Source organism: Planococcus citri, chromosome 5 (genome assembly GCF_950023065.1).
Source record: "Planococcus citri chromosome 5, ihPlaCitr1.1, whole genome shotgun sequence".
NCBI lineage: Eukaryota > Metazoa > Arthropoda > Insecta > Hemiptera > Pseudococcidae > Planococcus > Planococcus citri.
This window is the reverse complement of record NC_088681.1, coordinates 6015951-6030459: the sequence shown is the minus strand read 5'-3', so window position 1 is coordinate 6030459 and position 14509 is coordinate 6015951. Positions and strand designations below refer to the sequence as shown.

At 35.4% G+C, this 14509-nt stretch overlaps 1 protein-coding gene across 1 annotated transcript in view; it reads left to right on the top strand.

Annotated features, from left to right (window-relative positions):
- LOC135847865 (zinc finger protein 184-like) overlaps nt 1–14509 on the top strand; it is a 46380-nt gene that overhangs the window by 16905 nt on the left and 14966 nt on the right. The window contains exon 7 of the mRNA XM_065367595.1: nt 11164–11748. Within this exon, the coding sequence (XP_065223667.1) occupies nt 11164–11748 (585 nt within the window). The remainder of the gene's footprint in view (nt 1–11163; nt 11749–14509) is intronic.

Sequence of the window (14509 nt, the reverse complement as noted above, 5' to 3'; positions counted from 1 at the left end):
TGGATTCAGGGGATTTGAGATTCAGTAAAAAGCTTTCAACTGCTGTTCAACCACAATTCTGAACTTTTGAATGTTTTGAGAAATTCCTGCTGAAGTTGATATTCTTTCTCGATATTTGTCAACAAATAGTTACATCCCGCAAAGGTTAGTGGTACAATTGTTTTTCTGCAGAAGTATCGAAATAGGCTTATCTACCACATTGATAAGCTTTACTTACACTGTCAAATTGCAGCTGTCTCTGGCATTTCATAATGTTGAAGCATTCATGAAGATGTCACTATCCCTTCTTGACCATACATAGTGTAGTTCAACATCATGAACATTGCATGAGCAGAAGTTGTTGTTTCTAATCGTGATATTTCATGATGTTGAACTACACTATCCATGATCGAGTAGGGATAGTGACGTCTTTATGAATGCTTGGACATTATGAAATGCCAGGGGATGCTGCAATTTGACTGTGTAAAGCTTTTCGAAGTGGTAGATAAACCTACTTTGATACTTCTGCAGAAAAACAATTCGCACCTTGGGAGTAATAAGGTCACATCTCAAAAAAAAATGATTTTGATGTTTTTGCATTTTTGGGGTTTGTATGACCCCCTTAACCAAAAATTACACTTTGAGTTGAGTACATTATCTAGATCTTGTAAAAAACGCAAATTGCCTAACTCAAAATCTCAACAACATTGCAAGTTGTTTGGAGTTATAAGGGTACATCTCGAAAAACTCCACCTTTTTTGTGCAAATTTCGTACATACAAAGTGTCAACAAATAGTTTTGATTGTTTTGAATGTTTGTCAGTTAGAAATAGTCACAAGGAGTGCATTTTTTATTGGTTTGTACCACATGGGCAAATTTGTTTGAATTGATCACTTTTCAGAAAAATGAATTTGCACATATCATGAAATTTTAGTTTTTTGAGAAAAACTCAAAAACTGAGCATTCTAGAAAAAAACGAAGGACATTATGTCGATTGGAAATTTAATTCTCTACAACTTCATTGACGCGAAATTTTTTTTGGACGCTTCCTTTCGCCTCCACATCAACTATAATGAAAGGTTCTAACTCAAAATGTTTTCCAAACATTGAAATATTTCCTCTTTAAGATTTTATTTTTCAAAGTGTTCTTATGCTAAATGAAGGTAGGATACCAGATCTTTAAAATGAGGTACTATTCATTCCTCGCAATTAATTATAAGTTGATAAAAATAATGAATCAAGTGTTTGAAAAAAAGAAAATCACTCTCCTGTAAAATTTCACTTTTTTGAGATGTGACCTTATTACTCCGGAGGTGCGAATTGTACCACTAACCTTTGCGGGATGTAACTATTTGTTGACAAATATCGAGAAACAATATCAACTTCAGCAGGAATTTCTCAAAACATTCAAAAGTTCAGAATTGTGGTTGAACAGCAGTTGAAAGCTTTTTACTGAATCTCAAATCCCCTGAATCCAGTAGTCATAAGCTAGATGCAATCTCATGACTGTAAACAACGGCTTCTGCACGTGCAATTTTCATGATGTAGAACTACATTATCTATGATCGAGAAGGGATAGTGACCTCTTCATGAATGCTTGAACATTATGAAATGCCAGAGACAGCTGCAATTTGACAGTGTAAGTAAAGCTTATCAATGTGGTAGATAAGCCTATTTCGATACTTCTGCAGAAAAACAATTGTACCACTAACCTTTGCGGGATGTAACTATTTGTTGACAAATATCGAGAAAGAATATCAACTTCAGCAGGAATTTCTCAAAACATTCAAAAGTTCAGAATTGTGGTTGAACAGCAGTTGAAAGCTTTTTACTGAATCTCAAATCCCCTGAATCCAGTAGTCATAAGCTAGATGCAATCTCATGATTGTAAACAATGGCTTCTGCACGTGCAATTTTCATGATGTAGAACTACATTATCTATGATCGAGTAGGGATAGTGACGTCTTTATGAATGCTTGAACATTATGAAATGCCAGGGAGTGCTGCAATTTGACTGTGTAAAGCTTTTCAAAGTGGTAGATAAACCTATTTCAATACTTCTGCAGAAAAACAATCGTACTGCTAACCTTTTTGGGGATGTAACTATTTGGTGACAAATATCGAGCCACGGTGTGAAAAACAGATTTGATGGGTAGATCGTAGGTTTTCTGAACTTATGTGCCATTAAGAGCATTTGTGTTCCTTTCAATTCTTGTTTCTGTCATTTCAAGCCTACTTGAGAATATTTCCGTATTATGTACTCTGCGTATTCATGCTCTGTTTTTTCGGGTTTTTATGGAGACAAGCGTATCAAATTTGTAAAAAAAATGCTCTGGTCCATCCTGCACACACCTACCTTGATTTCATTTTGTGAAAGCTGAACCATCAATATGATCATCCAAAAATGGACCATGGGTCCCTGTATTTTATACCAACTTTTCTCAATGTTTGCCCACCAAAAAGGGGCGAGGTGTTCTTTGGAATTATGCTTTCATTTGTACTGGGAGGGGATGCGCCCGCAGCTTCCACCTAAAGGGAAGTTGTGCTCCGGAGGAAGTGGTATCACTGCCAATGGAAAGTTCCGTGGAAAGTTCCATAAGGCAGAGACATCTATTGGGCTTGGTCCAAGGACCACTTCCGACATTGTAACTTAGGCAGAGCCAACAGTTTTAGTATAGCCGTACTTGCGTATAGTTATTATTATCATTGTGCTAGGGAAATCGTTTTAGGCCTTGTGCCATGTACATTTATTTGTCTCTTTGTTTTAGTGTTAAATTGTACTTTACTTGTTAAATACAATTTAATGCAAGTGCGCACCTCCGGTGATTTAATTATTTATTTCGAGTCGCATCGCGATACATATTTCTTTCTGAACTCGTATGTCAGAGCTAGAATTTGGGTTTCCTGAATTCATTTATGTGGGCTAGGTCGAAGACTTCACTTTCTCAAAGTAGAAGCAACCCCCGGACACCACACATTCATTCATTGCATCTATTGAAACCACATATGAAGAGTCCAGGGAAAGAACCAGGTAAGTCACTTTTTTTCAAAAATGAGTTTAGGGTTGAATTAAATTCACACTGAGGAGTAGAAAAATGTAGTCCATTTACATTTTGAAAAAAATCGATTTTTCGTGGTTAAAATGACCTTTAAAAAAAAGAGGAGAAGAGAAAAATGAGCGGAGACGAAATGTGAGGTGACAGGAAGAAAATTTCAACATCGTCAACTATTTAGAATACAAAAATTTTTCATTATGTCATCATAATAATCGATTTTCATCGAATTCAAGTTGTTGCGAAACACTGATTTTTCGATTTTTTGCTTGATTTTTTCACGAAAACAGTGACTTTTCAAGTCATGACTGGCTCATCTCTTCATTTTTTTCCTACAATGCCTCAAGTTGTGTTTGTGGGATGTTGTGTGATGTATTTCCAGTCCTTACCTTGATGAAATTCAAATTCGCTACAAAATTGGAGCCTTCTGATACTTCAAAACGCCGTAACTCAGAAGTTTGAAAAAGTGACTTACCTGGTTCTTTCCCTGGACTCTTCATATATCATTCAGTTCCAAGATTGACCCAATCGGGTTTTTTGCTTCCTCGATTTTCGACAATAATCAAATGAATAAGTCTATCATTATCGAGGTGGCTTCAAAGAGCTGGGGGTGAACTGTGAGTAAAAGTGATACTTGCGATGATCTTATCCAGGAAATTGAAGGCATTTTTTCATAACATCTCAGGACTTGCTTGGGTGTTTAAGGGTTAAAGACATTGCGTTCTCTGGATTGCATGTCTATTGTCTACTGACAAGCTTATAACCCCGACACCCGAGCATTTGTAAATTCCGCGATTTCCAGTTGTTGTGATCTTTCGTAATTTATATCTCACGATTTGGTGAAAAGATATCTATATAAATGTAAACGTGACTTGGTATAATGCGTCCATTGAATAGGTATCACATCACAACTTCGAATTCGTAACTCCTGGCCTACCCAGGTCTTTCATTGGGTAGTTAGTAGGTTGAATTGGTGGAAGGCACAGGTACAAATAAACTGAAGAAAAATTGCTCATGCAGTAGTATTTATAGACGATGCTAGAATGTAAAAGCGGCAGGGATGACGGATTTCAGCGTAAAGTAGGGACAAACGGTGCGCGTCGCGTTTAGGTCATGATAGGATGATGGCACACCTATGTGTCGTTATATCGCATACGGGTCAAGAGTCGCGAGTATTTGTTATGATGACGACACATTACGAGTAAATATACAAATAAGTTACGTAAAATTACATTTTATTTCATCCCAGTGGCAGAAACGGTTGCATTTTCTCCCGCTACAAAAGCTTGAAACCAAAGTTGTAGAGCATGAAAAATTACCCAATTCTGTGTAATCTATAGACACTGGACCTGCGGAATAAGACAACCAACTGCAGGCCGAGGGGAATGGAAACTGTAACAAAAAGTTGTGTAACGCCAATTTATCCCACTGGGTGCTCTTTGCAGCGCTGATGTCGAATTCTTGAACGAAGTACCATGCGAAATACAGCGCAGCCCTAGCGCAGCCAAGAGCATCCAGCGGGAGAAATTGGCGTTACACAGGATATTTTGCCAAGATGGCTGCCAGTTGGTTGTCTTATAGGCAGATCCAGTGTCTATAGTGTAATCATATTTTGAAACTGGTTCATTGGTTAGCATTTAGCAACCAGTGTTTGACAATCGCCTAAAAATTGGAGATAGAGAAAAAAGCTTGAAACAGAAATTGTAGAGCGTGAAAAATTGAATCATTTTCGCTGATCGAATCTTAAAACCAGTCCATTAATTTGCAACCAGTTATCGAAAATTACTTAAAAATTGGACATCGAGAAAAAAGCTTGTAACATTGTTGTAGGGAGTGAAAAATTACACAATTCTGTTCAATCGCATTTTGGAACCAGTTATGTGATCAACCGAAATATTAAACATAAAACATTTTGGCGGGGAGGGGGAACTCCCTGTATATGTTGGATTTTGGTATTTATGGGGCATAACTAGTTGGTAACACAATTATTCAAAAAGAAAGGACACGTCGTTTGTAATACGATATTGTTTTCCTGTAGGTAGCGGTACAGATACAGGATTCATTGCCGTTTCACTGCCAAGTCTGTGACAAACAGTTCGCCTATAAAAGCGATTATATTAGACATGGATTGACACATAGTGAAAAGAAACGCTACAAATGCCGCATTTGTGACTCACGATTCAAGCACAATCACCATAAATTGAGGCACGAAAGCATGCATGTGGAAGGAGCTGGTTTCAAATGCGCTGATTGCGGAAAAGTGTTATCCTCTAAAGCAAATCTCATTGCTCACCTCAGAATACATTCCGGTGCGAAACCATTTTCTTGTCAAACGTGTGGCAAGAGTTTTGCTCAAGAAAGCGCTCTTACTCGGCATCAACGGACGCATAGTAGAGAGAAATCCTTTGAATGCCGCATATGCAACAAACAATTCCGTCAGCAATATAGTAAGGCAAGACACGAACGTTCCCATGTGGAGGGCCCTCAATTTGAGTGTGCCCATTGCGGCAACAAATACCGCCGGAAGCGCGACCTAGCCAAACACATACCATCTAAATGTACTTGAATTTCAATAATTAAATAGGTACCTATCTAAATGTGTACAGATTCAACGTTTTTTCTTTGTTTTGTTTTTTTTTTCAATGTGAAAAAAGCTTGACTTGAGTTATAACTTTACTGATTTCTTAAATTCAGTCTTGTACTTAAATTTATATGGGAAAAAATACATAATGGTATTTTATGATTGACGTTTTTTCTTCATTTTTAAAAGTCTATCGATTATAGTTCAGTAAAATTAGCATAAAAATAGGGTCTATAGTGAAACTCGAGGCGGCAAGCTGATTTTTGGTATACTGGTTCATTTTGATGTCCTGAAAACGAATCCGATGAGTCTCCTACTGTCCCAGGTGGAGATGGAATCGATTATAATCGATGCTACATCGATTATTTACTTCAAAATAATCGGGAATAATCGATTAATCGGCCGATTAAATCGACGGGCAAAATAAACACAGCAAAGCATGACGTCATGCGGAACGATCGGTACCTTGACCCGTTGCAACTTAACCATTGACCAATGAAAAAGCCTGAAATATTAGTACAATATAGGTAGCACCAAGATTCGATTAATCGATGCTGTCCGATTATTTTAATCGGACCCGAATAATCGGTCATAATCGATTATGATCGGTAATCGTTCCATCTCTGGTCCCGGGTGTGCTTTCCCCCAAATTGTGGATCTTGGCCCCCCAAAATCTGTTTTTGGCCAATGTATTGAAAAATACTGACTATAGCCCAAAATGGTTGAACGAATGTTGTTCTGTACGTCAAATTTCCGATCTAGTGATATATTAACTGTCTTTCTACCCCCAAGGGGGGGGGGGTGAAAATTTTTGTGGGGATACCTACTATGAATATACATAACATACTTACTGAAAAATTTTCAAAATCGGTTGAAATGGAGCTGAGAAAAATGGCATTGAAATTTCAGAAAAGGGGGGTTTCCCAAAAAGGGGAGGTGGTGTTGATCTGAAATTTTTCACGCGGAAGTTTCTCGATGGTACCCACCTTCTATGCTAGTATCAACCCGAACGCTCTTGGGGGCCATTTCGCCCCTCTTATGGGCCGATAGCTTTTTTGTGTTTTTTAGAAAACTCCTTTCATTTGAATAGTTCTAGCCCCACCCCCCTTGGGAGTAGAAAGACAGTTGATATATCACTAGATCGGAAATTTGACGTAGAATAACATTCGTTCAACCATTTTGGGCTATAGTCAATATTTTTCGATACATTGGCCAAAAACCGATTTTGGAGGGCTAATATCCACCATTTGGGGGAAAGCACACCCGGGACAGTGGAGAACTCATCGGATTCGTTTTCAGGACATCAAAGAATTTCGGATTTACTACTTCATTTGGTGCGATTTTGTGGAAATTACAAATCTCAAAAATCTGCTGGAGGCTTTAAATGTGCCGAAAATTGTTTGATGCATTTTCCAATCGATTTGGCTGGTCGAAAATGGAGCATATCCAACCTCAGCTTACTAGGCATGTCAATTTAGTAAAATATTGATTTTTCCCTCATTTTTAGTCTAAATTTGATTTTCAAAAATTCACCAGAAAACAAAATATACGCAACTTTGCACTTGAAATGTTGGCTGGTGATAAATTTTTGCATGCTCTTTTGTCCTGTTCGGAAAATTTCATGCGAGTCCTATGTTGGAAAGCAAAATCTGCGACTTCGGCTGACCTGTCATCAAAGTGGCCGTCATTTTGTTGGTGAGGCCAACTTAAATTTTGGCAAGTTTTCTTTAAAATGTTGCTTAAGATGTCCCCTTCAAGAAAAAAGTTCTACCAGAGGATAGGAGAGTAAGGGAGGATGCATCTATTCCTATTGGTAGATATATGACTAACTATACATAAGTGGTCTAATAAATGTTGATTGATTGATTGATTGATTTTAGTGAGGTTGGGTTAGATCGAAGCATAATCCCAAATGCTACATTATGGAACCGGACAATTTCTCTCAAAACAACTTGAATAGGGGACTATAGCGAAAACATCACGATTTTTAGAAAAAATGTTCTTTTTTTAGTCTTCCTTTCCAGGGGCACTTTTGAAGCCAAAAATTTTCCAAATAACTTTTCAATTTAGATAACTCAAAAAAGTCAATACCTACCTTTATGAAATCATTTGACAAGGGAACCTCTTTAGGTATCACACTCCGATTTGAACAGGACCGCGATTTTTGGAAAGAGCATAGTCTAAAACCCCCAAAACCAAATTTTCAGCTGCCCAAGTTGATTTTTCGATTTTTGGCGAATTTTTGAAAATTCAAAATTGACTGTTTTTTGCGATTTATGCTTTTTTAAAAAAAAGTATGTACTTGATCAATAAAAATGGTTACAAATAAGTCCCAAAACTAATAATAACTAACCAAATCCAAATTTCACAATTTCCAACCATTCTGGAGCCTCCAGCGCGATTTTTCAATTTGAAACTAATTCGGCCACTCGTTGTTTTGTTTAAAACTTCATTAACGGGTATTAAGCCGGATTACAACAATAAATTTGCTAATATTTCGCATAAATTACATCTAGCTTCTTCAGAGCAGTGTTCGGCTTTAACAATTATGCCTCTACATATAGGCTTAACTTACCACTATTTGTTGGCTTTTTATTATAAAAACAAAAAATAACAAACCAAAATTGAATTACTTAAATGAAGAATAATAACAAAATTGATAAAAAAACCTGGAATTTAAAATTACTCAATAGAATAACAATAAATCAAAAACAAAAACAAAAAAAACTTACCAGAAAACAACATGGAAATGTGCAAATTCTTTAGTAGTGAACACTTCTAATTAAAGAATACCAGAAATGCTTGGAATAACAACACTTACTAGCCTGAAAAAAAAAATTAAAATTGAACAAATAACAATTAATAGATAGAAACACAAATTGAAAAAAAAAATAAACTTGGAAAATATATGATGCAATCATTTTATATATTACCCAAAAATCAAATGGAATTATATGCAAGTTTTTCAATGGTCCAACTCGAGAATTGAAAAAAAAAACACTGCTAATTGAAGAATACCCGAGACTCTTGGAATATTAATACCTACTCACTAACCTGCAAAGAAAAAATAATTTAAATGTGAACAAAAAATTTAAATTAAAGTACACATTGTTAACATGTTTAAGCCTCATTCCTAATAAACAAAAAACAAGTAGAAACATACAATATTGAATGAATTCTTACCTGTTATGCACAATATTGCTGCTTAAACTGGAGGGGTCTAACTTGAGAGTTAAAAAAAAAAACATCTCAAACTCAATTTAAACTAGTCTAAAAAAAATAAAAACAAAAATTTCAAAAAAATAAATAAATAATAGATAAAATAATAAGTTTCCAACCTATTAGGTATGCACTAGATTAGAAACTCAATTTGAACTAGCCTGAAAAAAACAAAAATAAAAATTTAAAAAAAAAATAAGATTTGAATTAAAAAAGCACCAGATTAGAAACTCAATTTAAACTAGTCTAAAAAAAATAAAAACAAAAATTTCAAAAAAATAAATAAATAATAGATAAAATAATAAGTTTCCAACCTATTAGGTATGCACTAGATTAGAAACTCAATTTGAACTAGCCTGAAAAAAACAAAAATAAAAATTTAAAAAAAAATAAGATTTGAATTAAAAAAGCACCACATTAGAAACTCAATTTAAACTAGTCTAAAAAAAAACAAAAACAAAAATTAAAAAAAAAATAATAGATTTGGATTTAAAAAGCACCAGATTAGAAACTCAATTTGAACTAGTATAAAAAAAACAAAAACAAAAATTTCAAAAAAAAATAATAGATAACAAAAAATGCATTTATAATTTTTAACTAAACAAAAAATGATAATAATAAAAACAATAATGATGATGTAATAATTACCTGTTTATTTGAACTGCAAAGCTGCAACCATTAAATCAACACAGGAACAATATACATAGGTAACACTATTCTTAACAGAAGCAAGCCATATAGGATGCCAACTAGAATGGTGTATACTTCACAAAGGTTTCACATAAAATGAACTGCCAATTTGTTTTACTGCCAGAGGTAACCAAATACATTGGAGGGAAACACGCCATCAAGCCACTCCTACTTGAAATACATAGCTGGCAGACTGGGGGTGTGACAGGGTACAATGCAACACAAGGTGTTTATAAAGTGATGATGGCTGGGGGTATAGCAGGGTACAATGAACCGCAGGAAGTTTACAAGTCCCCTTTACCATTTTTTAGGAATTTACGCATTAAAATAATGAACTAAAATTGCAATTACTCAGCAATTACCCATCCGAATTGAATGAAAATAAATCTATACCCTCCATGAAATTTCGTTTCTCAAAGCGAAACCAATAGTGTGCTACGCACACTAAAAAGCTTGAAACAAAAGTTGTAGAGTGTGAATAATTGAACCATTTTTGCTGATCGGATTTTGAAAACAGCTAATTAATGCAGCCAGGTAAGTTTTGATGGCTTGCAGTAAATTAATGAACTGGTTTCAAAATCTGATTAGCAAAAACGATTCAATTTTTCACACTCTACAACCTATGGTTCAAACTTTCTTCTTTATCTCCCATTTTTAGATGAGTGTCAAAAACGAGATCGCTAAATGCCAACCAATGAACCAGTTTCAAAATGTAATTACTCACACAGAATTGTGTTAATTTTCATACTCTACAATTTCTCCATCTGCAATTTTTGTCAACTGGTTGCAAATTAATGAACTGGTTTCAAAAAATTCATATCTCGTTTTTGTCGCCTTAGTGTGTAGAATACATTGCGCCAATAAAAACCAGTTTGAATTCTTGGACCAAACCGGTTTTTCAATTTGTGGACATCCTGTGCATGGGCCTGAAATCTTCAACGTCGCTTTTGAAAGCCCCCATTTTTCTCGGCTCAACGCCGCTTCATTCATCTTGCCAGCTCTTTTCCACTTAGAAATAAAAGCCATGGGACGGACACTTCTTCTGTGTCATACCGTATACCATATTAAGGTGGATCGTGAAAAAAAATATATGGAGGAGAATTTAGATCAAAATTATTATAGTGAAGATGTGTATTTGAAGTTGAAAGGTGCTCTAAAAATTTTTAAGCCCTGAAGGTGCTCCTGGAGGAAAGATATGGATCTACGAAAATGAGACGTTTCATAAAAAAATCGGTTTTCGAATGACAGGAGTAGGGATGTATTATTTAGGATTCTTCGTTATGTTCCAAGTCATTCCCATTGAATATTCCAGACCGCTTTTAGGGTTTTACGGAGCTATGGAAAATTCACTCTGCGCTCTAATTCCAATATGCTATCGTGGCAATTTTGCATTAAATTTTTCCTTGGAATGTCCCTTTTGAAAAAATATTTGTTCCATTGGAGCGGAGGGGGCGGAGGTGCAATTATTCTTATTGTCATTTGCCCGGCTATTAAACTTGAGAATTTTTATACTCTGTATTTTTGCGAAACTTGCATATTATGTTTCATTTTGGTATTTATGGCGCATAACTATGTACTTGCCAACACAATTATTCAAAATAAGACGACGTATCATTTGCGATATCATCTTTTATCCTGTAGGTAAAGGTACTGTTACGGAATTCCTTCCCCTACTGCTGCGATATTTGTGGTGCAATGTTTTCCTGCCAAAGTGAGTGGACAAGACACCAGCAAGAACATTCGAAGCCGTTTCACTGTCAAGCCTATGACAAACAGTTTGCTTCTAAACGCCGTAGAAAAAAAGGACCCTACAAATGCCGAATTTGTGGCGCACGATTCAAGCACATGTATTATAAAAGGGCGCACGAACGGGCACATGTGCAAAGACCTTGTTTCGAGTGCCCTGATTGCGGAAAAATGTTTTCTTATAAAAATTCTCTCGCTGCACACCTGAGAGTACATTCTGGTGTCAAACCAATGAAACCATTTTCTTGCCAAACATGTAGCAAACGTTTTGTTAAAAAATATCTTCTCAATCAGCACCAACTTACGCATAGTGAAGAGAGACCCTTCAAATGCCGTATATGCAACCATCAATTCAAGCATTATCGCCATGTGGCATTGCACGAACGTATCCATGTGGAGGGCCCTCGTTATGAGTGTGCCCATTGCGGGAAGAAATATCGCCAGAAGACCTCTTTAGCCAAACACATATTTTCTAAATGCGTAAGTACTCAAATTTCAATAATTGACTAGCGTAGTGGAAGAAAACCAAATAAATACTTTAGCGATCCTATAGGTATAAATTCTACCTATGTAATCTATTTTTCAAATTCAAACAGTCAGCTGTTCCACTTTATATACCATTAGCGATCCTATAGGACATCTAATGAAACTATTCATCATAACAATCAGCTGATTTATCAACATAAACAAACTGTCAACTATTTTATCTACTTAGCGATCATATAGGAAGTCTACCTGAATTAATTGCAATATATTAGTCAGCTGTTTAATCTTACTCTTGAGGAGTATACTCAGTCAGCTGATAGGTCTTAATTAACCATACATTTTATTGGCATTATACAGCAGGGTTGCGGAACGATACCGATACCAAAAAACCAATACCGGCAAAACCGCCTAATTTTTGAAAAAAATTGAAAAAACCGAAAACCGATACCAATAAGTTGACAAATGAAAAACCGATTTAGAAAAAACCAATATAATTTCAAAATCGGTACAAAATACTGAAAACCAATACCAAAATTATTTTAAAATCTGTATTTTGGTACTCATTTTTGCATATTTTCTGCAAATGAAACAATTCCAACATCAAACAAAATGAGTTTATTTATTTCAATGATCGCTTTTCTTTGTTGATTTTCCTCTCATTTCATTCTCATTTCAACTTTTATACTACTACTCTCTCAATTTCTGAATTTTAAGCCAAAGTGTTCTGAAATTAGCTTGATTTTTGGGTGATAAAATACCAATACCGAAACCGAAAACCGAAATAAAATTCACAAAAATTGGAAAAACCGATACCAAAAACCGAAATTTTGAGGTAGAAATTGATGAAAACCGAAAAACCAATACCGTTTTAGCCACCACATTTGAAATACCAATACCACATACCAATACCGTTTTGTTTTATCGTTCCGCAACCCTGTTATACAGATGAACTCAATCAGCTGATATAGATTCCTCATCAGCTGAGAAGCTAGTGCACCCACCTTTTTCATAGTATATAAACTCAGCAAACTCACTGGTAGGGTCAGTTCTCTTCTGGCTATCGAAGTCTAATCTTCTTTAGCTAAAAGAGTTAGGGAGGTCTACCTTAACATAGGTGTAGAATTTCGCTTATGGGTAGACCGCACTTCATTGATTCTCATTGTGGCTGCTTCGGTACCTATTTGAGATCTTTGGTTAGCCTGATAGGGAGACCTACTTAAGCACTGGTGTTGATTTCCACCTTTGTGTAAGTCTCCATCTCATTGATTCTCACTATGGCTACTTAGTACCTATTTGAGATCTTTGGTTAGTCTGAACGTGTAAAGGTTAAGTTAACCTAATCTAACCTTACCTAAATCTGGGACCTGTTCCCTTAGAACTATTCAAGACTAGGTAAGTATGCCGTGTAAAGTTCGGTTAAGTATAATCTGTGCATAAACCACGTATTTCGTGTTTTAAAAAACATGAATAAAAACTTCAAAACATTTTGTGTGTTCGTTTTCTTCCACTACAACTAGTTACCTATCTATGAGTAAATGTGTACAGATTCGAAAGTTTTATATGTGAGGGTGTGGTATAGGATTAAACTATTTTAGAATGAATCATTTTTTGGGGAAAGCTTGGCGTGTCCAAATAGGTAGGTAAGGAGTTAGACTGGTATAACTAAATAGGATAAGTGGGTAATTTTACAGGAAAGTAACACAGAGGAACCTGCCTATACTCCAGATAAATAAAATGTCTAAACATGAGAGTAATTTATTTCCTATCATCGAAAAGGGTTAGTTAAAGGGACTATTTACAAATAGGTAAATACCTATCAAAGTTCCAAAATTGTAAGTTGAGATCGTAACCTCTTTTAGGTGATAGATATTTATTCGATCATTAAATATTATTCGAATGGAATAATTACTATGTTAGACACATTATGAAATTGAATCGTTTACTCGATTATCTAAATTTCTAAGAGCTAATAAAATATCATACCTGATATATCTAATTATTAGTTTCAAAAACCTGACATTACCTTGACAATTTCGATTTGTTAAACTAAGACTCAGTCAATTTCCATGACTATATAGTAGCCCTATCTAAGAAGAATTTGCCCTAAATTCACACCATTATCTAGGCGTGTGCCTAAGCACCGCCATTACTGGCTTACGTGACACAGGTTTACTCTTCCATAATTAATCTCGATTCATCCGAATTAATACGCGAAATCATTATCGAAAATTCAAATTAATTAACACTCGAAATTAAGTCATTTTATTCGTACTCGAAACATAATTAGAAAAAATAAAAAGGGAAAAGGAAAAAAGGATTAATTAAAACGCGATCGCGTAACACCACAAATCGAACGTTCTCATACAACCATAAAATTACTATTGGTACCTACTACGTTAGGTAGGACTTACCTAACGTCCGTAAGTTCAACTTTTCCCCACTCTCATCACTTAAGCCCAGAATCATTGAAAAATATGTAGATAGGTTAGTCTACCCAAATAAATTCAGGCAATCAACTATACCTATGCTACAAGGGCGCATACGGAAAGGCACCTTATGGCCAAAAAAAATAATTTTTTTTCTTCGCATAATTTTCGTTGGGACTCTTCAAAAATTGAGTGGAATCCTCCATAGGTGAAAATTTTTTTGGCCATAAGGTACCTTTTCGTATGCGCCTTCACATCATTTGTTTTGTTATTTTTTCAATGTGAAAAACTTGACCTCAAACTTATTGACTTCTTGACTTCAGTTTAAT